This window comes from Pinus tabuliformis, chromosome 1_2 (genome assembly GCF_031772625.1).
Source record: "Pinus tabuliformis cultivar Carrire ecotype Pingquan chromosome 1_2, CPIR1, whole genome shotgun sequence".
Classification (NCBI taxonomy): Eukaryota; Viridiplantae; Streptophyta; class Pinopsida; order Pinales; family Pinaceae; genus Pinus; species Pinus tabuliformis.
In genome coordinates, this window is record NC_142298.1 from 919,824,456 (window position 1) to 919,847,873 (window position 23,418).

The following is a 23,418-nucleotide window of genomic DNA, read 5'->3' on the forward strand; positions in this document are numbered from 1 at the left end:
AAAACTCGCTTTGAATTTCTCAATGCTGATCTGCAGCATGCTTATACCTTGTAAAGCCATCTGGAAGTAACCACGGATTGCCCTCAGGCCTCTGCACCACCTCCCAAACATCATTCTTCTTGATAGAAATACTCCTCCTGCATGGCCTCTCTCCAGACCTGCTGCTCAGCCTCCTCATAGCTAGAAGGCTCAATTCAGATGCTGTAACATCGCCATATAGCTACAGAACCTCTCAGTGGTCTACTCTCTCTGACCGGCCTCTTCGCTCAGCAAACAGATGTGGCATCTCTCAAGGTGTCCTGAAGCCACTTGGCTTCCTCTTTCCCTGAGACTTGCTTCTCCCATAGGAGAATGAAACTCCTCCTCCTCATCACCATCAGTAGCCTGAACTCCTGACTGTCTGTCTGCTGTCCTCTCTGCCTGCACCTGAACCTGTAGAAGCTGAGGTACCGTGTGAACTGTCCATCAGTGGACTCCCTAGTGAACTACTCTGAACTGCTCTGGCATGCTGCCCGGAGCACACCACCCCTCTGGCTCTGCGAGCCACTGCTCACTGATGGACCTGACATCCTCATAGATGTACCTCCGGATCCTCCTGATCCCTGCCCACTGGATCCTTGCGACTGACTCAACTGCTGCGAGGGTCTGGCTGATCCAGATACTCTAACTCCCTAACCTCCTAACCCTGTCCTCCTCGAACTTCACATCCTGTCTGACAACAACTCTCCTCTGTGCAGGAATGTAAATCCGAAAGGCCTTTGAGGTCTCACTGTAGCCCACAAAGATACCCTTCCTCTGCGGTGGGCTCTAATTTGGTCCTCTTCTCCTTGGGTATATAGGAGTATGTAATGCATCCAAAGATATGAAGATGACCAAGATCGGCTTCTTCCCAGAGAAAAGCCTCCTCAGAGTCATGTGCCCCAAGGCACGATGCGGACTCCTGTTCTGCAAGTAAACAGCTGTGTTGCAGGCCTCTGCCCACAAGAACAATGGCAACCCCTATCATATATCATGGCTTTTGGCAGCCCCTATGATGGATTTGTTCTTCCTCTCTGCAACTCCGTTCTGCTGGGGGTTGTAAGAACAGTAAACTCCCTCCTATGCCTGCCTCCGCACAATAGTCAACAAACTCTCCAAGGGTGTACTCTCCTCCATTTCCGACCTCAAGGACTTGATCTTTCGACCTGTCTGAGTCTCCACAAGAGCTCTGAACTCCTGAAACCGCTTGAAGACCTCACTCTTGGTCTTCAAAAAATAAATCCAGGTCCTCCTAGAGTGATCATCAATGAATAACACATAGTACTCATATCCACTCAAGAAACATGAGACATCCGACCGCTCACAATCGGAATGAATCAAATCAAGTATCCCCGTCGCTCTGCTGTCACTGCTGGGAAAAGGGGATTTGGCAAACTTGCCCATCACACAACCTCTACAAGTATCAAAGTGATCAGTACTGAAATCTGGCACACACGGTAGTGATCTCCCGCAATGTCCTCAAGGCTCCATGATACATGTGTCCCGTCCTGCGGTGCCAAATCTCACACAGCTCAGAACTGCTAGCTCTGCTGTCGGTACTACTGCTCAATGCCAAAAGGGGCTGGAATGCAAACTTGTACACCTTTGCATGGCGTACACCTATCACTCTAGCTAAATCAGCTGGAGCGTCCCTGGATACATCAACACCTGTCCTCCTCTGAACAGTACCTCATATCCTCTGTCCTCCAAAGCTGAGACGGATATGAGGTTCTTCCCTCATCCCTGGCACATAAAGAACCTCTGACACCTTCAAGGGAGGTTTGGACTCCCTCTGAAATGTCACTGTCCCCACCCCGACTGCTCTAACAACTCTGTCATCACCGAGTACTACCTCAATATCAGTGCCACTCTCTGAAAGCTCTGAGAAGTACTCCCGGACTCCTGTCATGTGACGTGAAGCCCCACTGTCCACATACCAGATACCTGAAGATGCTCCGCTAATCGAGGGAAAAGCATGCTCCCTCTGAACCTGTGTGGCAGGTGATCCTGTACTAGAGGACTCACACGTAGTGAACGCAAACTCTCGGTCAAAACGACCAGCAAAGTCCTCAATCTCTGCTGAAGCTCTGCCACGTCCTGGTTCTTCCCCTTCTTCTCCGGACACACAACTGCATAGTGTCCCATCTTTTGACAATTCCAACACTTCACCTTGGAATAGTCCTTCTGTGAGTTACCCTGTTTACCTTTACCTTTGCCTTTGCCCCCACCACTGCTTGTGGAAGCCTGCTTCTTCCCTTTGCCTTTCTTGCCTCCTGCCACCAGTGCTACGTCCTCATCCTGCTCAACTGCTTGGCTACCCCAAGCTGTCCTTTCCTGATCTCTGTCTAAATACAATCATCCCAAAACCTCTCCCATGTGGGAAGGGTCTCACGTGCACAAACCCCATCAGCAAAGTTCAACCATGAACAGGGAGGCCATTCACTGCAATACGCACCAACTCAGTGGATGGAATGGCCTCTCCAATCGCTGCCAACTCATCTCTCACATTGGTAATCTTTGTGAGATATCCAGCTGCACTATCATTCCCCATCTTAATGTTCTTCAGCTTCTCCTTCAGGACCATCTTCCGTTCTCATTGGTACTCTGGTAGAGATTGGACAATGCTGTCCACATCTCATGGGCATTGCTCTTTCCTCTCACATGAGGAATGCAATGGTCTTTGATTCCGTCTAGAATCAGCCTCTTACCCTTATTGTTCTTCTTTTTTATACTCAGCCAACTGAGTAACATCAGTGGGCACAACAACAGGGTTCTATGCGGTATGCACCATGATATCCCAGAGTTTTGCCTCCTCAAAGATACTCTGCATTCTCTCCTTCCAAACGTTGTAATTTATATGCCCATCCAGCCTATCCTCCACCCTCAATCCCAATGACATCCTGCTGTCCTAAAACTGAAAAATAGCACTGTTGTAGTAAAGATAAAACTGTTGTTTATGAAAAAATCAGCTTGCTGGAATTTTCTGAGTGAAAAATCAACAACTGTAATTTTTCTTTTTGCTGTCCCAAACTGCCCTTCAGCACTCAAGCTCTGATACCATGTAAAAATTTATGTTTTCCCACCCCGGTTTTCAGTTTCACCTTATTTCTCCCATGTAGTTAAATGCCCATTCCCATAACCATACATTTAACAGACTGAAAAAAGTAAATATGGCTGAAAACACAAATTCTGGAAATTTTTCAGAATGCTGGAAATTGCAGAAATAAAAATCAGCAATTAAAAACAGCCATTAAAACACATTAAAACACTGATATTTTTGGTCAACTTGACCCTGGAAAAACCCCCTACAACTCTTGGGGAAAACCAGTTTGAGAGCTCTTCTTTATTTCTGAAAATTGCCTTTTTACAGTGAGAATTATTCAGCAAAAAATCAGCAAGCAAATTTACAACTTATCTCCTTTCCCGTGCCTCACAGCAATCTGGAAATTACAGCAAACAGGACAGCAATAAATGTTGTACGACCTCCGTTTTGTGTGCAGAAAAATCAGCAAACTGCTCCTCGATGTTTGTGCAAAAATCTGCCTTTCACTATGTGCTAAATCAGCTGTACAAATCTGCTCAACTGCTGCCTTGGAATGTGTGCCAAGCTGTTGTTTCCTTCTCCTTCCTGCTCAGAAATCTCTCTTGCTCTCTTGCTCTCCTTTTCCCAATCTGCTCATGAAAGAATGAATGACCTTTTCCTCCTTTTCCTCCTTTAATATAACTCCAAGTGACTTTTGGGTGATCCAAGTGACTTTTGGGTGATCTCTAAATCCAATGGCTGAAATAGATTTAGATCAATGGTTGAGATTAAATGCTCATTTAAATCTCACTTTCTATTTTTTAATTCACCCCACTTTAATAAAGACCCACTTAGTCATTTATTTCCAAAGTCACTTTTCCTTTCTAATTTTTCATTGACTTTATAAAAGTCACTTTAAAATTAGACTTAATAACTTTATCACTTAAAGTCACTTTTAAATTAGACTTAATAACTTTATCACTTAAAGTCACTTTTAAATTAGATTTAACTTTATAAAATTATAAAGTCACTTTAGGAGAAAAATTAAATTCTTTTGGACACTTTTCCCTAGGCCAAAGATCAAAGCCTAAGGGAACCACCTGTCCTCCGGTACCAAATTTCAACATTCATCCTCAACGTTGCATATAAATAGAAGGTGCATCTACCTCGGACATCATTCATTCTCACTGTTGAAGTTTCTAAGTTTACGTAGTTTAGAAACGGACATCATTCATTCTCACTGTTGAAGTTTCTAAGTTTACGTAGTTTAGAAACCCTTCATGCACTTTTTCTGATTTATTCATACCTACTTGTTATTTTTCTTTAACAAGTTATTTACAAAGTAAATACTGAAAATAAACACCAGTGCATGCTCAACATATTACAGATTAGCAACTAAAAGAAACAAGAACAAACACACCACATGACACCATTATTCTTAGACCAATGTCCCCGGAAAAACCCAATGTGGGAAAATCGGTGCAACTATCTGAGGGTTTTCTTATTAAGCAATATCAGATGGGTGTCGAAACTGGCCTACCCAACAGAGAATTTCCTTAGCAGCTATACCTCACAGTGTGAGAGAAATCTCCTAGTTGAAACCCCAGAAAATCCTTCCGGCAACTGTTCAGCACAAAACTGCTCCTGCAACCCCAGTGTCTGCCCAATCAGAACTACGTCAACCCCTCTCTGTCTCACGTTGGCCCTGCGTTAGCTCTGGGAGCCTCTACGTCAGCTACGTTGACCCCCCTGGTGCTCTATGCAGCACTTGGCTGCCTCTACGTGGCCCTGCATGAGCCCTTGTTGGCTCTGTGTCACTCTCTTTGGCTACTGCACTGCTCTCCCGGCACAATCTTTGCCTTCTCTGTTTCTCTGTACTCAATGCCCCTCAGCTGCTCTCCCGATCACTGATTCTATCTCTTTTAGCAAACCCCGCTCTAGAGAATAGAATGACTGATCACTCTGGTGTATTCTCCAAGTGACCCTCAAGCCTCCTCTTATACTTTTCTCGTTGACATATCAACAACCGAGATTAAGTCCCTAATCAACGGCTAAGATTAGATCTGGATTGATCCATGTCTTTCGAACCACTCTAACACAAATTCATATTAATACACATTATTATTTTATTTTCTTATTAATTATTTTAATATCTCCTGATCTGTTTAGAATCTGCCCAAACCCTTTCTGGTATTGGAGATCTCATGTGCCCCAACCTCTCTACCAGATTTCGTGGCTAGAGCACATTTGATGCTACCCCAAATCAACACTCCCTCTTGGCGAGGACTGTGCTCTAGCAATACTTCTCACTGAGTATTACTCTGATCATCCGGCATCTGTACCTGTGTTGATGCTAGGCCTTCCTGCCCAACATCCTCAGCACTGTTGCCTCCTGTACTGTTGCCCATGGTTCTGCCACTGTCGCTGCTGCATCTATACGACAGCTCCCTCTGCATCCGTGTTGTTGCTAGTCCTTTCTCCCAGCACTGCATCTGCACTACACCTCCTCTCATCATGCTGCATCGTGCTATCCATTGCTGCACTGCAACTCAGTTACTGAGAAGTAAGTAACTAATCTCCCAATTTGACCTCCCTGTTGGGCTAAAGACACCCACTGATGTTGAAGCTCCCTCTGCTACTGACAAGTGCTCCCTCTCTGACCTCTGCGTCGCTGCAACAACTCCCAGCGTCTCGCACCGTTGCACACCTCTCTGCCTTCTTGCACTAATGCAACACTCTTGTGCCTCTCGCATTGCTGCAGCCTGCTAGCTCTGCTCTGTTTCGAGACTCCTGCACTGTAGCTCTCTCTGCCACTTCATCTGCATCTGTCTCTACCCACTCAAGCAGTCCTGCTACTCCTCGTCGAGGATCCCGTAACAAGGTCTAATACAAGAGGCCAGGTACCTCAAGGATCCTACCCCTCATCGCCTATAGTCTGCCTGACTACAGCTCGATGTCTCCCCACTTCTGCTCAAGTGGCGCGTGTGCACTCATGGCACAGTCATCGTCTGTCAAAACTTCCTTCTCTGTCTGTGTTGGCGCTGCCTTAGTCTCGGAAGACTCTCCCTTACTCTTCTTCCTTGGGCACTGGATCGCATAATGACCCATCTCCCCATAGTCGAAGCACTTGATCTTGGAGAGATCTTTCTTCTTCCACTTCTCCTGCTTTCCCTCAAATGCTAGGGCCACATCCTCCTCCTCCTGCTTGACCTTGATCCCTTTGCTGCTATTACCTGTCTTCGACTGTCGTCTAATCTCTTCCTGGCGAAGCACTGCCCACATCTCGTCCCAAGGTGGAAGAGTCCCTCCGCCCAGGATACTCTGGACAAACACTTCCCAATCATTTGAGACAGCGTTCAGGGTTGTCCTCGCCATAATCTCCTGATCCGGTGTCGCTCCTATAGCAGTCAACTGGTGTCGGATCTCATTCAGTCCTCCGAGGAAGGTGTCAATCGATTGACCCTTCTTCATCTGATATGACCTCATCTGGTTCTCAAGCATCATTCTTCTCTGCACAGAAGTATGCTAGTATAGGTTCTTGAGAGCCTCCCACATCTCAACTGTCGTTTCCTTCTTGGCTATATGTGGTACCACATGATCCTTGACCCCGTCAAGGATAATGCACTCGGCCCTCGCCATCGCCAATTTGTACTTGTCGTTATCATTGGGGTTGACTGGGATAGCTATAACCTTCAAGGTGAAGTTCTTGACACGATTCTCGTCAAGCACTGATAAGATTCTGGCCTTCCATACTGAGAAGTTCGATGCTCCATCCACTCTATCCTAGTCTCTTATCCCGTGTAGTTCCATGATGCTCCTCTACTTCCCTCCTAGAAGTTCTTTGTTCGACTCCTCTGAGTCTCTACTTCCCGTCTGGAAGTTCTCTTCTGGACTCCCTCTGAGTCCTGATTTCCCTCCTGGAAATCCTTCTGTCGCTTGTCGAGATGCCCCCTACTCTGATCATCTTGTGCAACTGCACTGCTGATCCAGGTTCCTCGGCTAGAAACCCTCGGTAACAACTCCTCTGGCCCTGCTCTATCAAGTATTGTTCTGACTACAGTACCTCACCAACTCCACTCTACAATATTTCTGCAGCCTTCTAGACTCCAGCAACTACCTCTCTGTGAACTGCGTCAACCCCTCTCTGCCTCATGCTGGCTCTACGTCACCCCAGATGGGTCTGCGTCAGCCCTAGGATGCCCTGCGTCAGCAACGTTGGCCTCTCTGAGGCTCTGCGCAGCTCCCGGCTTCTTCTGTGTGGCTCTAGCTGGCTCTGCATCACACTTCTTGGCTTCTGCGTTGCTAGAAACAGCTTATGTCACCTCGGGACAACTGTTTTCTGTTGCTATTGCTCCGCTCAGTTGATGTCTTTTAGTCCTCTTGTGATCTGCAATCACGCTCTGATACCATGTTGAAGTTTCTAAGTTTACTTAGTTTAGAAACCCTTCATGCACTTTTTCTGACTTATTCCTACCTACTTGTTATTTTTCTTTAACAAGTTATTTACAAGTAAACACTGAAAATAAACACCAATGCATGCTCAACATATTACAGATCGGTAACTAAAAGAAACAAGAACAAACACACCACATGACACCATTATTTTTGGACCAATGTACCCAGAAAAACCCAATGCAGGAAAACCGGCGCAGCTATCTGAGGGTTTTCTTATTAAGAAATATCAGAGTACAATCTGGGTGTCGAAACTAGCCTACCCAATAGAGAATTTCCTTAGCAGCTATATTTCACAGTTTGAGAGAAATCTCCTGGCTGAAACCCCGGAAAATCCTTCCAACAACTCTTCAACACAAAACTGCTCCTACAACCCCAGCGTCTGCCCAATCTGGACTGCGTCAACCCCTCTCTGTCTCACACTGGCCCGGCGTCAGCCTTTCTTGGCCTGCGTCAGCCCCAAGAGGCCCTACGTCAGCTCTAGGAGCCTCTACATCAGCTACGCTGGCCCCTCTAGTGCTCTGCGTAGCACTTGGCTACCTCTGCGTGAGCCCTTGCTAGCTCTGTGTCACTCTCTTAGGCTGTTGTGCTTCTCTCCCGGCATAATCTCTACCTTCTCTATTTCTCTGTACTCAGTGCCCCTCAGCTACTCTCCCGATCACTGATTCTATCTCTCTTAGCAAACCCCGCTCTAGAGAATAGAATGATTGATCACTCTGGTGTATTCTCCAAGTGACCCTCAAGCCTCCTCTTATACTTTTTTCGTTGACATATCAACGACCGAGATTAAGTCCCTAATCAACGACTAAGATTAAATCTGGCTTGATCCATGTCTTTTGAACCACTCTAACACAGATTCATATTAATACACATTAATATTTTATTTTCCCTAAGTTTAGACTTAGGGACTCCATTAAAAATATTAATTATTTTAATATCTCATGATCTATTTAGAATCTGCCCAAACCCTTTTTGGGTATTGGAGATCTCATGTGCCCCAACCTCTCCACCAAATTTCGTGGCTAAAGCACATCCGATGCTACCCCAAATCAACACTCACACATATCTCTCTCTCAGTTGATTGGGTTATACAACTTCAGGGCAACCTTCTCTCTCTCCACACGTGCGAAGGACAGACTGCGTTTTTCTTTGGAATTCTCTGTTTCGGCAGGCCATATTTTTGGGCACAGAAATCGAGGCAAACAAAGTTGTTTAACCAGTGTTGACCGCAGGTTTGACCTCTGCGTTGACCAAGTTTGACTGTCATTTTCGAGGTTGTTTTGGGCTGATTCAGATGACTATTGGAGGACAAATTGACTAGTTTTGACCGAGCTGTTTTGGAGGAGAAATTATGCCGTGTTGACCAGCGTTGGCTTTGTGGTTAGGGTTTCTTGTCGCTGTTGTTTGACTGGACAAATTTGACTTTGATTGGGCAAGTGAATTTTACATATTGTACTCTCTCTCGGCTGAACGTTTGAAGAATAATTAGAAGAATTGATCGAAGGATTCCCCACATTGGGGTTTGTCCCTGGCATGCGCCACATCTTGTGTCCTCTTGTCTTGGCTAGTCTTCTACTGTTTTTATTTATGTTCTATCTGCATTTATTGTCATGTTAATATGATTGCTAATCTGGAAATTGATACTGGGCTAATAAGAAAATTGAATTAAATTGCTCTTAAGCATAGAACATACCATTGTTATCTAAAATTAATAGTAGGACCTTTAGGAGGTCACATGGGTCCGATCCAACAGTGCTAGAGGATTGGGATTGAGAGGCTCTAAAGACTAAGGATGGACCAACAGCACCAACAACAAGGACACAGTGTTCTAATCAAGAGGATCAATAGATATTCCTATGAACTTTATCACGAGGAGGCCGAGATGGACTGAGAAGACTTTGTGGGATTTTGAGGAGCATGTAGAGGCTCTTAGCAACACTTTCAAGCAGAGTTGACCACCGAGGAGATTTTCCAACTACATGCCCTTGATGAGCAGCATTAGTGAGGCCAAGCCTTCTACTTTTGAGGATGCAGTAGACCAGCAAGTTTGGAAGGATGCCATGGTGACAAAGTACAACTCCATCATGAAGAATGATGTATGAGAGATTGTACCAAGGCCTAAAAAGAAATAAGTGGTCACTTCTCAATGGATCTATAAGATCAAGAATGCATCAAATGGCAGTGTCGAGAAGCATAAGGCAAGGTTCATGGCGATAGGGCTTTTCCAAAAGGAGGGAGTAGACTATGAGGAGACTGTTGCTCCTGTCACCAAATATGCATCGATCAGGAGTCATTTCTATTGCTTCAAAGATGGAGTGGAGGATACATCAAATGGATGTGAAGATTACCTTCATTAATGGGGTAATTAAGAAAGAGGTGTATATTGATTAGCCTCAAGGATTTGAGACGTATGGGAGAGAGTCCCATGTATGCAGGTTGAAGAAGGTATTATATTGATTTAAGCACGCACCTCAAGCATGGTACTCAAGGATTGATGGGTACTTGCCTGAATTGGGATTCACCAAGAGTGAGGCAGATTCCAACTTGTACTATGTACTTGTTGATGGTGATCTGCTCATCTTGGTGCTCTATGTGGATGATCTCTTTATGAGGGATCTGAGAGGTTCATAAAAATGTACAAGGAGGACCATGCTTCAGAGTTCAAAATGAAGGACATGGCGATGATGCACTAATTTCTGGGATTGGAGGTGTGGCAGTGGTTAGGAGACATATTCCTTGGGTAGGGCATGTGATTGATATCCTGAAGAGATTTGTGTTGGAGGATGTTGATAAATGAGACTAGTTTCGGCCTTCATAATTGTAATTGAGTCATATTTGTCAAAAAGGAAGAAAAAGAAAATTATTATAAAATAAAATTTATTTTTATGAGCATGGGTTTCATGCTCTATGTGTTTTGTTTCTAGGTCAAACCTCGATTGAAGGCTTTTAGGTTTGTGTCTTGAGTCTTTGTCATTATCATTATATTTTAGACCCTTCTTGGGCTTTTTGTGTCAAGAAAGAAAAGGATTTATGTCATAAAAATATGTCTTGTCCCTCCTCCACCAAGTCGGCTCATTCCATTGTCTAGTCAACCTCATGAAGGGATTTGTCCACCTTGTAAAAACTATAAATAAAAGGAGCACTCGACCTATTGTTATGATCATCAAGAGACAACTCAGTCTGCAGTTCGAAGTGCAAAAGAAGTGAAGAAAGGGATGCGAAGAAGAGACAACTCAGCAAAGAAGGAAGAAAAGTTTATCAAGCAAAGAAGACCAAAAATTATGTGTTTTTGTGCCACACATGCAAAGGATTTGAGGCAAGTTGCAAGGGCCGAAGGTGCAGGCCAAATTTCAAGAGTTGCAGGGAAGAAGCCAAGATTTTTGATGCTTTGATTTGAAGAGTTTGTGTTAAGGGCTGACTTGGTGGATGGAGGAAGTTTATTTCTTGGTCAAAAGGTCTAGGTTGTCTCATTTGATTTGGTTCTAAAGAAAAGAAGATTTTTTGGGTTTTCCCCTAGAAGAGGGGTTTTGCCCTGGCTTAGTGCCTACATCTTGTGTTCTCTATTGTGTTTGTGATCTTCATTGTTTGGCATTTGTCTTGATGATAAGAATACAATAATTGGAAAGAAAAATTAATAAGAAACATCACAAGAAAGTGTCAAAGGAAGAGAAATCAATTTAATAAAAACCCTAACTATGTTGCCCTAAGGATTTCTCAACAGAGGATTGCAGGGCTATGGCAACACCCATGATTACCAACTTGAAGAAGCTTAATGCTTCTGAGAGTAAGTTGGTAGATCCCACATTGTACAAGTAGTTGATAAGGTCCTTGATGTATTTGGTCAACACTGGACCAGATATTTGTTTTGTTGTGAACGCATGCAGCCAGTTCATGGTGGAGCCAAGGAGGGTCCATTTGGTGGTAGCGAAACCTGTGCTCGGGATTTGGTGGAGTGCAATTGCAGGGCTACAAGATTCAGATTGTGCTGAGTAATTCAAGTTGTTGTTTCAACATGGGATCATGGTTTAGCAGGAAGCAGCACTCAACAGCACTTAGCTCAGTAGATGTCGAGTACATGGTTGCAAGTTTGGTGAGTTGTGACGCCATGTGGCTTCACGAAATGCTCACAAGCTTATTTGGTCTTGAAATGGGGCCCACAGGGATTCACTACAATAATCAAAGTTGCATCAAGCTTTCAAAGAATCCAATGTTTCATGATAGGTCCAAACACATAGAGATCATGTGCCACTTCACTAGAGGAAGGGTCTAGAGATTTGTTGTGAGATTGCAGTACATTTCCACAAATGAGAAAGTAGCAGATATTCTCACCAAACCTCTAGTGAAGGGGAAGTTTGTGTTTTACAGGGACAAACTAGGGTGGTGGAGAATCTCATCCTTGATAGGAAGAAGTGTTGATTTTGTAGCTTCAAAAGGTCTTCTCCACAAGCTAAATGTCTAACATGTAGGAGGAAATGCTTCTTTAGGTGCTTGTTCAAGAGTAGCAAGTAAAATGGTTTATTTCCTAAGTTTTAACTTAGGAAAAACACATTATTTAATTTAATTAATTAATGTTGGCTAATTGAACAAATCTGTAAGGATAAATATTTAAGTGACTTAGATCTAATCTCAGCCATTGATCTAAGTGGGTTAGGACTTATCCTCGCCATCTATAACTTTGAGGATTGAGGGTTAGGAATTTTGCTCAATTTGAAATTATAAAAAGAGCCCAAGGGAGAGGATGAAGACACAATTGTTTTTGGAGAGATTCTAGCAAACTCGCATGAATTAATTGCAAGTTTGTGAAGAGGCTGAAGAAATCAGAAACGTGTGTAACTAGGAGCTCGAGAGAGAACATTTTTTGTAGGTGGAGTGCACAAGAGGGGGGGCATTATTTGCTTGAGGTTGAGACCAAGGTGCGTCGTGGCCTTGGATAGGCCAAGAGGGTCGAGGTAGAATTTGTGGAGTGGTGTCGCAAAGTGTAGGGGGCCAAGAAAGTTGAGGCCGCACTAGTGGAGAGGTCAAGCTGCTCAAGAGGGCCGAACTTGTCAGAGACAATGAGCAAAGTGCAAGATGAATTTCTGGGGGCTGATTTTGCCAGGTTCCATTAGTTATAGTTTTTGTGTATTTTCAAAGGACCATTTTCCCTAATAAGGGAGTCTCTAATTTTTCTAAGAAGATTTTAACGAGGAAAAATTTGGAGGGCAACATTTTCACTGTTTGTTTGTGATTTTTTCTGAATATTTCCGCAGCAAAATTATTGAGTTAAAAGTACCAAAGTATTTCTGTTTCTAGTTTTCAGAATTTATTTACAGCAGAAAATTAATTTGTTGGGTAAAATATTTTCTAGTAATAAAATGCTGCAAAGATACAAAAATCTGAAACTGGTAGTTGGAGATTAACATGCACGACTATTTGTACACCCGCGTGGATGTTGTTGTACCTGCTTCCCAGTATGATCTGCAAATTCTTGCTTGGCTACCCAAAAATCTATATTTTGATTTCTGGTTGTTGGGTTTTCCTCCTCTTGCTACTACCCCTTTGCACTCTCCTCCCTTGGACTTGATCTCTAGATGAAATTCCTTCTTCTCCGTTACTGAGATCTCCTTGAGTCATTGTCCTTCCTGACTCAATCACGTAATGTCTCTTGTGTGTCTTCCTCCTTCACCCAACCTTGCTTTTTTAAGCTTAAGTTATTGACCAAATCCACAACCCTAATCTCCAAAATGATCGACAGTTGAGATTAGATCTCAACTCGCTTGAGATCAAATGGTCGAGATTCATCTAATCCACTAATGTGAATAACCTTTGCATTTTATTAGATTAAACTCACTTTCTTATAAAACCAATTACTTTAATAAATCATTTAGTTAAAGTAATTTTGCTAAGGTTGAAGGCTTTGGATGACTTTCACACATCTGGACACTTACACCTATGAGGAAGTACCTGTCCAATGCTACAAAGTTACAAACATCAATGGTTATCATGGTAAGATTGTGTTAGGAAGAACATATTTTATTTACACAGTACAACAGTTTATTAGAGTGCAACCTTCGTTAGCACATATGTTCATGGAGATTAAATCAATTGGTGACTATTTGGAGGGAGACTATGGTTTTATTCTAACATTGATCTCTGTGCACACATGTTGAGGTTCATTTAACTGTTCAATGATTAAATTAATCTAATTGACTTCCCTTTCACACTTACAGGTGTTTGTTGAATTTGGTTGAGGGTTTCTAGTGGACCAAGGCATGCATTATTGTTAAAATTGGCAACTAGGGCCAAACTCCAGCTTGGACAGCTCATATGAAGGAGATGATATTTTTATTGGATTCCTCTTTCAGAGTTGTGCAGGATTGATCTAAAGATCATCTCATTCTGTCAAGCAGAAATGGAATTATGAATTTATTTCTTCTATGGACAAATTGTCAAGGTCGGCTCCAGTCAAATGTAGGCTCATGAAGCCCAACAGATGTGTCTCTTCACCCTCAACGTTGTGTATAAATAGGAGAGACCTTTTCCTCATTTGGACACACCATCAACACATCTTTCTCTCTCTTCTTCTCATTGGTTCGTACAGCAAAAAGGAGCATCTCTTTTCTTCATGTGTTGACTTGGGTTGACTGGAAATTACAGGCAGAAAATCGCAGATCTGTTTTGGGCCAATTGTAGGGACGTTGACCAGCGTTGACCGAGGGTCAAATCTCCTCCTTTGACTGCGTTTTTCAGGCAGAAAATCTGATCTCTTGAGGCCGCATCTCCTGGCACAGAAATCAAGGAAATTGCAGCAGTTTGACCTCTGTTGACCGCAGGACCTTTGACTGCAGCATTGACCGAGATTTTCAGGACTATTTGGGCTGATTCAGACCGTCTTTGGTGGCCAAGTTGACTGCGTTTGACCGAGCTCATTTGGAGTAATTATTCTGCTGGTTTGACCAGCACTGACTTTCTGGTTAGGGCACCTGTTGACTGCTGTTTGACTAGACTGTTTTGACAGTGATTGGGCAAGTAAATTTTGTATGATGTACCCTCTCTCTCTGCTGAACTTTTGAAGAATAATAAGAAGATTTGATCAAAGGGTTTTCCCCACATTGGGGTTTTTCCCTAGCATCTGCCAAACACTATGTCCTCTTGTCTTGGCTTGTCTTCTGCTTATTGTTTATGTTCTATTTGCATTTACTATCAATGTTTATGTGATTGCTAATCTGGAAATTGATATTGGGCTAATAAGGAAAATTGAAGTAAATTGCTCTAAAGCATAGAATATACCATTGTTTTCTAAAATTAACAATTATTTTATTGTTTCTTGGAAAGTTTGGCACATCCTCCTGGGTTGGTTAGACATCTTTATGACATGGCATATGGAGTAATACTTTATCACTGAGATCTAACCACTATTAGAACATCCTCCTAGCATGCACTTCATTTGATAATACTATATTATTTGTGGGTGAACACCTCAATGAAGTCACCGATGGACCTCCAAAATCACATATTCCAACACTTCTTCTTGGAGTGCAATCAGTGTATTCTTTTGTTGGATGCTAACAGCTGGATTATTTGTATAGTTTTAGGATTTAAAAGCCAGTGTTTACAGGTAGCTCACATGTTATTGATTAAATGTTTAACAAGGGTTGGCTTATCTATGGCACTTGAGATAGAGGAATCTTGTCTATGACAATCTATAAGTTTTCTAATTTCAATTGTAATCAATGAAATGAATGCTTCTAAATCTAATTGATAAATGGTAATATGAATTATTTGTCTCATGGTGTTTGTGTATGAGTTTTCCATTTCCCTGCCATATCGTATACGGCTTTTCTGAATATTTGTTGGATCCTTCCCCAACCACCACTATCCGTGTCAGTACAACTTCAAGTTAAATACTATTATGGGATTGATATTACCCCTTGAACTCATGACTGCAGAAATAACACTTAAAATGTTTCAATAAACATTTTTCTCTTTATTTCCTCCACAAAGTGCCCAAAATTTCTAAGAAGAACACATTCAAAAGAACATGTAAATCCTGTAAGATTTCAAGTCAGTAAAATGTAAGATAACCCCTACAAAGCAGATAGAAGCATTCTGAAAGTGCAAACGTACCTTAGCAGTACTGTCATATGAAGCAGTGACCAAGAAATATCCCTCCTGTGGTTCAAATTTGACCTGTGAAACAAGGTGAGAATGAGCAGGTATGATATATACTGATTGCCTCTTCCTTAGGTCCCAAATGCGACAGGTATGATCCTCACTACCAGTTGCTAAGTGGTAACCATTTGGCGAGAAATCTATGCCAAGGACCTACAAGCAAAGAAACAAAATGAAGCACCAAGTTAAAGAATGTCAAAACACTAGTAATTGTTAATAGTGCATAGGCAGCTGATGTACATCAGCGCGACAGCACAGAATAATTAAATGCAAATTCAGAAAAAAAAAAAAAAAAAAAAAAAAAAAAAATTATCATCAATAACAATGTGGAAAACCAATTCTTTGAATGATAAGCAGAGAGAAAACTGTACCACTAAAAGAACTACATAGAATCAGAATCACAAGCAAAGTAGGTATAGTCTATGACAACTGCAGGGAAGAAATGATAGCAACTCACTGGTTTCACATGGCCTTCTAGAGCAAGAATGCTTCTTCCCGTACGAAGATCCCAAATGCGTGCCAATCCATCTAATCCACAGGTTGCTGCTAATGAACCATCACACTGAAAAGCAATCCCATACACACTTCGGCTGTGGCCTTCTTGCAAGAGCAATTCAATACCTGTGTTAACATCCCACAATCTCCACGTCTTGTCAAAGCTAGCAGTGCCCAGATATAGCCCAGATGGGTGAAATGCAAGACGAGCAAGACGATCCAAATGGCCTTCATATGTTTTCATCAGAACTCCCTCAGAATTCCATAGCATTGCAGTACGATCAGCACAGGCAGTCGCTAAATGGCAGTTTGTAGGAGAAAATGCCACATCAGTAACTCGTTCTGTATGTCCCTTTAAAGTAGCAACCTTATTTATGTTTGGTACACTCCATAATTTTGTGACACCACTCCAAGCACTTCAAGCACCATAAACCACAAGTCAACCCTATGGTAACTATAATCATAATCCTTACATAAACAGGCCTTGTTGAAAGGTATTTAAACCACATCCATTTGGTAATATCAAGAATGCCTACCATAAGACTACATGAAATAGAAAGATAATGTATATAAAGAACTGAATAGCCATTATCAGAAGCTAAGAAAACAAAAAGTGAACCAAGGAAACAAAAAAGGAGAATCTCCTCCATAAAGTTCAAGGATCAAAGTGCAGATTGAAGTAGGAGAAACTTAAAGAGCTGTCACTATAATATTGAGTTATTAAACTTCAATCATCTGAACTTGGAAGCTGGAACTGACTTACAGGCAGTTTTAGTCCATGGATTAGACATAATTCAGACCTCAGTAGAAAAGCATCCTCACTTCTGCAAATTGAACAACATGATTTCTGTTCCTCTAATTTTTATATCACATGTAAAAAGTGATTTAATGAGGTCTTTACATGGGGCGTAAAAAGTGATTTAATGAGGTCTTTATAAGGAGAGTTAGGCAAGGAGGTCTTTACATGGGGCGTTTAATAATGCCCTTCATGTTCAAAAGCCTGCCAAGGCCAAGATCGAAAGCACCAAAACTATATTTCCTCATGCCAAAAATTACAGGAGTATAAAGTGGAAGGCTATTTTAAAAGGCTTCATTTACTCATCTATTTGCTTGAACTTCCATTGAGTGCTCTGTTTTTCATCTTGATATTCATCAACAAAGATTTTGTTTTGATATTTTTGGATTTATTTTTGATTTTGCATTTTTGTATATTACTGCTTATTGTTTGGAGGTGCCGGAGTATTGCCTTAGTTTATGTTTCATACACACATTGAAAGTTTTGAACCTACTTTGTCACTATGTAACCACCTATATGACTTTTTTAAATGTTTTTACATGTGATATAAAAATTAGAGGAACAGAAATCATGTTGTTCAATTCGCACAAGTGAGGATGCTTTTCTACTGAGGTCTGAATTATGTCTAATCCATGGACTAAAACTGCCTGTAAGTCAGTTCCAGCTTCCAAGTTCAGATGATTGAAGTTTAATAACTCAATATTATAGTGACAGCTCTTTAAGTTTCTCCTACTTCAAAAATGTACTTTTTATATTTAATGACTAAAAAGTGATTTTTTATAAAGTGAGTTTTACTTTATAAATTTTGGGTCACTTAAGTGATTTAAGTGGGCCCAATGTGAAATTAAGTCATGACTGTTGATCTTGAGATGGCCAGATTGAATCTCAGCCATTGAGATATAGGGTTAGAGATTTTAGTCATTAACGAGAAATAAAAAGAGAAAGGAATAGGAAGAGGCGCATTCTTTGAGGAGAAAGGAGGAAGAGAGGAGCTGAAGAAAAGCAGAGAAGTAGCAGCCAAAGAGGGCACAAATCCCAAGGCATTTAGCAGCTATATTGGGCACATAATTCAAGGCAGTTTTCAGCCATTATTTGCAGGGTCTTACAGCTGGGCCACAGTAGCAATTGCACGATTTTTGAGGGCTGTTCAACAGATCATTGGCACGGAAATTGAGGGCCATACAACGCATTTACTGCTGAGTTGTTTGGCATGATTTTCGAGGGACCGTACAGCAAGGTATTTCTGTACCATACAATGTGTTTTTTGAGGGCTGTACGACTGAGAGAAGGGTGGTCGTACAGGAGGAAAATTGAGTGTGGAAGTGGCTTGGTTTTTGAGATAAGTACTAAGCATTAATTGCTAGAAATTGTATTTGTTGTAACTTCAGAAATTTTCTATAAGCTCTTTAATAAAATTCTTCAACTCTAGTAGTTTTCCCTTCGGTGCTTTTCCAGGGGCTTTGCCCAAAATCTTGTGTGTCAAATGTGTGATGTTCACTGTTCATTTTCAGCTATTAAAGATCAGATTTAGTTATGTGTATTTTTGCTTATAAAAATCAGATTGAATGTGTTTAGTTTAAAATGCATTATTTGTGAAGTTTTTATTGGCGATAGAAATCAGATTATTGACTTAGTGTTTGACGAAATTCCTACAAGAGAAAACTAGATTGTAGGTGAAATTCAACATGGTATCAGGGTCAAGTGGGCAGAAAAGCTGAGAACAGTGACCAAACAGCAAGCATAACAACAAACTAAATAGGGTTTTGTGGTTGAAAGGCTGAAAGGGAGCTGGTGTTTACCTTTGGACAGATCTGAGTTTTGGTGTTAGGTTGTTGAGATCAATGACAACAGGTTTGAGGGTGGAAGATAGGCTGAGTTGGGCAGAAAATTTCAGCCCGTGGTGTTGGAAAATGTAACTAGCTTCAGTCTTCATAATCGTATTTGGCTCATGACATGATGTAATTATTGTTCTTGTTAAAAGAAAGAAAAAGAAAAATATTTTTGTAAAACAAAAATCGTTTATTTAAAGAATGGGTTTCTTGCCCATGGTCATTGGTCCTAGGTCGAAGCACCCATTGAGTGCTCTAGGGTTTATGTCTTCAGTCAAAGTCAATGTAATGATGTAAAGGACCCTATTGGGCATTTGTATCACAAAAGGAAATACTATTTTGATGTAAAGAAGTGTCTAGAATAACCACCAAGATCAGGTCGGCCAGACCCTTCATGTCGGCCTAGAAGAGGACCTTCCAGCGCTTAAGAAACCCATAAAAGGAGGACTTTGACCTCACTTGGATACACACGCATTGGCATTCATTGATCTATGGCTAAGAAGAATGCAAGATTCCTAGAAGAGGACTAGAAGACCTGCGAATGAAGAAGGAAAATTCGTTGATTTCTGGAGTCCCTCTCTTGTCTAGACTCTAGCTCACATATGTGAAGTTTCTGTGGTATCTAGGGTTTCCACAGGTCTGAGTTTTGTAGAATAAGACTGCAGACTTCATTTGAGGAGCAGAACTACTTGTTGATGGTTGGCCTCGTCTTGGTGAGTTGGTCTTGGGTCTATGGTCTTGGAAGTCATCTTGAATTGATTTTATAAGAAGAGAGTTCTCTGGGTTTTCCCCTGTTGAGGGGTTTTGCCCGTGCTTGGAGCCTATCTCTGGTGTTCTCTTTATTGTCTTTGTGATCTTCTTGTTTGGCACTTGTCTTGATCATATAAAGGAACATAATAATAATAAAGAAATAATGCAATATCACAAGAACTTGTCAAAGATTAAGAAAAATCAATAAAAGAATCCTCATCTATATCTGAATGGAGGCTTCTGTTAAATTAACAAATAAATCTAATAATAAGGAGATTAGAGAATGAGTAACTGTTAAAATTGGCAACTAGGGCCAAACTCCACCTTGGACAGCTCATATGATGGAAATGATATTTTTATTGGATTCCTTTTTCCGAGAGGTGCAAGATTGATCTAAAGATCATCTTGTTTGAATGAGCAGAAGTGAGCTTTTGAATTTAATTCTCACATGTGCAAATTGTCAAGGTCGGCCAGAAGTCTAATGTAGGCTCATGTAGCCCCAATAGATGTGTCTCCACCCCTCATCAAATTGTATAAATAAGAGAGACATTCTCCTCATTTGGACATCATCACTCAACACATCTTTCTCTCTCCTCTCCTCATTGGTTTGTACAACAAAGAAGCAGCTCTTCTTCTTCTCACATTGACTTGGTTGAACGAAAATTTCAGACAGAAATCACAGGACTGTTTTGGGTTATTTGCAAGGGCATTGAGCAGCGTTGACCGAGGGTCAGCTCACCTATTTTGACTGTGGTTTTAGGCAATTATTCCAATCTCTTGAGGTCGCATCTCCTAGCATGAAAACCGAGGAAATTGTAGCAGGTTGACCTGCGTTGACTGCAGCGTTGACTCTGTATTGACCGAATTTGGCCAAGATTTTCAGACTGTTTTGGGTTGACTTTGACTGTCTTTGGAGGCCGAGTTGACTGGGTTTGACCGAGCTCATTTGGAGGAGATTTTATGTTGGTTTAACCAACGTTGACTTTCTGGTTAGGGCATCCTGTTGACTGCTGTTTGGCTAGATTGTTTTGACAGTGATTGGGCAAGTAAATTTTGTATGATGTACTCTCTCTCTCTCTATTGAACTTTTGAAGAATAATAAAAAGATTTGATCAGAGGGTTTTCCACACATTGGGGTTTTTCCCCGGCATCCACCAAATATTGTGTCCTCTTGTCTTGGTTTGTCTTCTACTTATTGTTTATGTTCTATGTGCATTTACTATCAATGTTAATGTGATTGCTAGTCTGGAAATTGATATTGGGCTAATAAAAAAAATTAAAGTAAATTGCTCTAAAGCATAGAACATATCATTGTTATCTAAAATTAACATGGTATCAGAGTTGAGGTGAAGACAAATCCGAAGCAAGAGTTAGAAAAGCAATCACTAAGATTTGTTGGACAAGGACAAGATTCAATGGCCTCCTCATCTTACTTCAAATCTGATGGCAAGCTCAATGACAAGTCCGATTATCATGCATGGAAGATGTCTCTTGACTTGACTTAGATTGTTGAACCTCCTTCAAATGCATTGGCTGACACTAAGACAAAGTACAAGAAAGGTGAGGTCAAAGCTAAGATGACCATTAGGGATTCTATTCAAAAGCATTTAGTTGCTTACATCTCCGATCTGGGCACATCTAAGGAGATGTATGACAAGTTGGTTAGCATGTTTAAAGCTAGCAATGCAAACCAAGTCGTCTTTTTCAAGAACAATTTGAAGGACATAAAGAAAGGAAGAGGCAAAGATATCCAATCCTACTTCATGAGGATTACTAAAATAAAAAATGATCTTCTATCTATTGGAGAAGTTATTGCTGATAGGGAGCTCACTCTCATTGCCCTTGGAGGTCTCCCTCGTGAATGGGATGTGTTCAACACTAATATCCTCAATAATGACCAGATTCCAGGTTTTAATGAATTATTGACTAGATGTACTCAAGAAGAGACAAGGATGATGGAGAGAGACATGCCTTCAAATAGGAATGATCCTACTGCATTCTCCACTCATGCTAAAAAGAAGAACAATGCGGGTTCAAAGAAACAAGGTCAAGGAAGACAGGGATTCAAAGATGGAAGAAAGGGAAGATGCTTCAATTATAACAAGTTTGGCCACTATGCTAGGGAGTGTCCTAATAAAAAGGATACACCTCGGGATGATGATAACAACAACAACCGCAACAATTTCAAAGGCAACAACAATCAAAGGAATGGCAGGTTCAACAACAAAGGAAAAAGAGATGCTTCCGCTACTCAATATGGAAATGGTCGGCCTCCCAAAAGATCAAGAAACTCCAGGTATGATGAATCTAATGTTGTAGATAACAAGCAAAAAGAATTTTATCTTATATATGCTCTCTCTACTGCCTCTCCTCCAGATACCTTAGATAATTGGTTGATTGATAGTGGTGCCTCAAGGCACTTCTCTAGGTATAAGGAGGCTCTTTCAAATTTGATAAAAAAATATACAAATTTGGAAATCGTTCTTGGAGACAATGCCACTTATCGCATGAAAGGAACTGGGAATTTACTCTTCAATTGAATCAAGGTAACACCATTCATCTAGAAGAAGTAATATATGTACCCGATCTAAAGAACCTGGTATCTATCTTGGCAATGGAGGACAAAGGATTCAAGGTGGCATTCATTGATGGAAAGGTACGTGTTTGGAAAAGAAATTTCAAATAAGCATTCACTTTTGGATTCAGGGTTGACAGCCTATACCAAGTTGGAGGAAGTCCACTAGGAGCTATGTCTTGTGACACATCTCGTCAATCCGAATTATGGCACCAAAGGTTTGCTCATCTTCATTATAACACTCTACCCGATGTAAGGAAGATGGTGACAGGTATGCCCGAATTTAAAGTAGAACATGAAAGTGTTTGTCAGGGTTGTGCCAAAGGAAAGCATACAAGGGGACCATCCCCTCAAGTGATAGCAAGACTACCGATATTTTGCAATTGGTTCATTCTGATCTATCTGGTATGTTGTCTGTGACATCTTTGAGAAGATATTTCTCCGAATATACTCCTGAGCAAAATGGTGTTATTGAAAGGAATAATCGTTCCATTATAGAAGCCACCCATGTCATGCTTCATGATCAAGGCCTTCCGAAGTTCCTATGGGGAGAAACTGCCAACACTGCCGTGTACGTTCAAAATAGATGCCCTCACCAAGCATTTGACTCCAAAACTCCTGAAGAAGTTTTCACCGATAAAAAACCTGATGTTTCTCATTTTAGAATTTTTGGTAGCCCCGTGTATTTTTATGTGACGAAAGAAAAGAGAAGCAAATTGGTTGCATCTAGGAAGAAAGGAACATCTATGGGCTACAGTGAAACTTCAAAGGCATATAGAATCTATGTACCTAGTCAAAGAGAAGTGGAAATAAGTCATGATGTCACCTTCGATGAAGACGCTACCCTTGGGAAGGTTAGATACATTCCTATTCCAAGGAAAGACAAAGAAGAAGATGCAGGAAAGCAAGAAGAACCAAAGGACGAGTTGATGCCCGATGTTGAAGGACCAATGGATCCACCTCCCCATGAGCCAAACTCCTCAAAAAGGAGACCCTCATGGCTCAGGGACACTCTCGAAGATGTCGAGAGACATATTGCACCAAGGGGGGTATTTCGTGAAAGTAAGAAGTCGAATAGGTACCAGGGTACTTAGCTGCCATGAGCACCATTGTTCAAACTGAGCCTTGCACATTCGAAGAAGTTGTGAAGCAACAAGTTTGGAAAGATGCTATGAACGAAAAATATGAGTCAATTATGAAAAATGATGTAAGGGATGTAGTCTCTAAACCCAAGGACAAATCTTTTGTCACCTCGAAATGGCTCTACAAGATCAAGCATTGAGTTGATGGAAGTGTTGAAAAGTTCAAAGTCAGGGTTGTTGCTCGAGGC

General features: G+C 41.4%; 1 protein-coding gene across 1 annotated transcript in view; it reads right to left on the bottom strand.

Moving 5' to 3' along the window:
* LOC149208942 (uncharacterized) overlaps positions 1-23,418 on the bottom strand; it is a 122,270-nt gene that overhangs the window by 43,161 nt on the left and 55,691 nt on the right. The window contains exons 3-4 of the mRNA XM_089398464.1: positions 16,101-16,554; positions 15,599-15,796 (exon numbers count right to left, since the gene is read on the bottom strand). Of these exons, the coding sequence (XP_089254590.1) occupies positions 15,599-15,796; positions 16,101-16,554 (652 nt within the window). The remainder of the gene's footprint in view (positions 1-15,598; positions 15,797-16,100; positions 16,555-23,418) is intronic.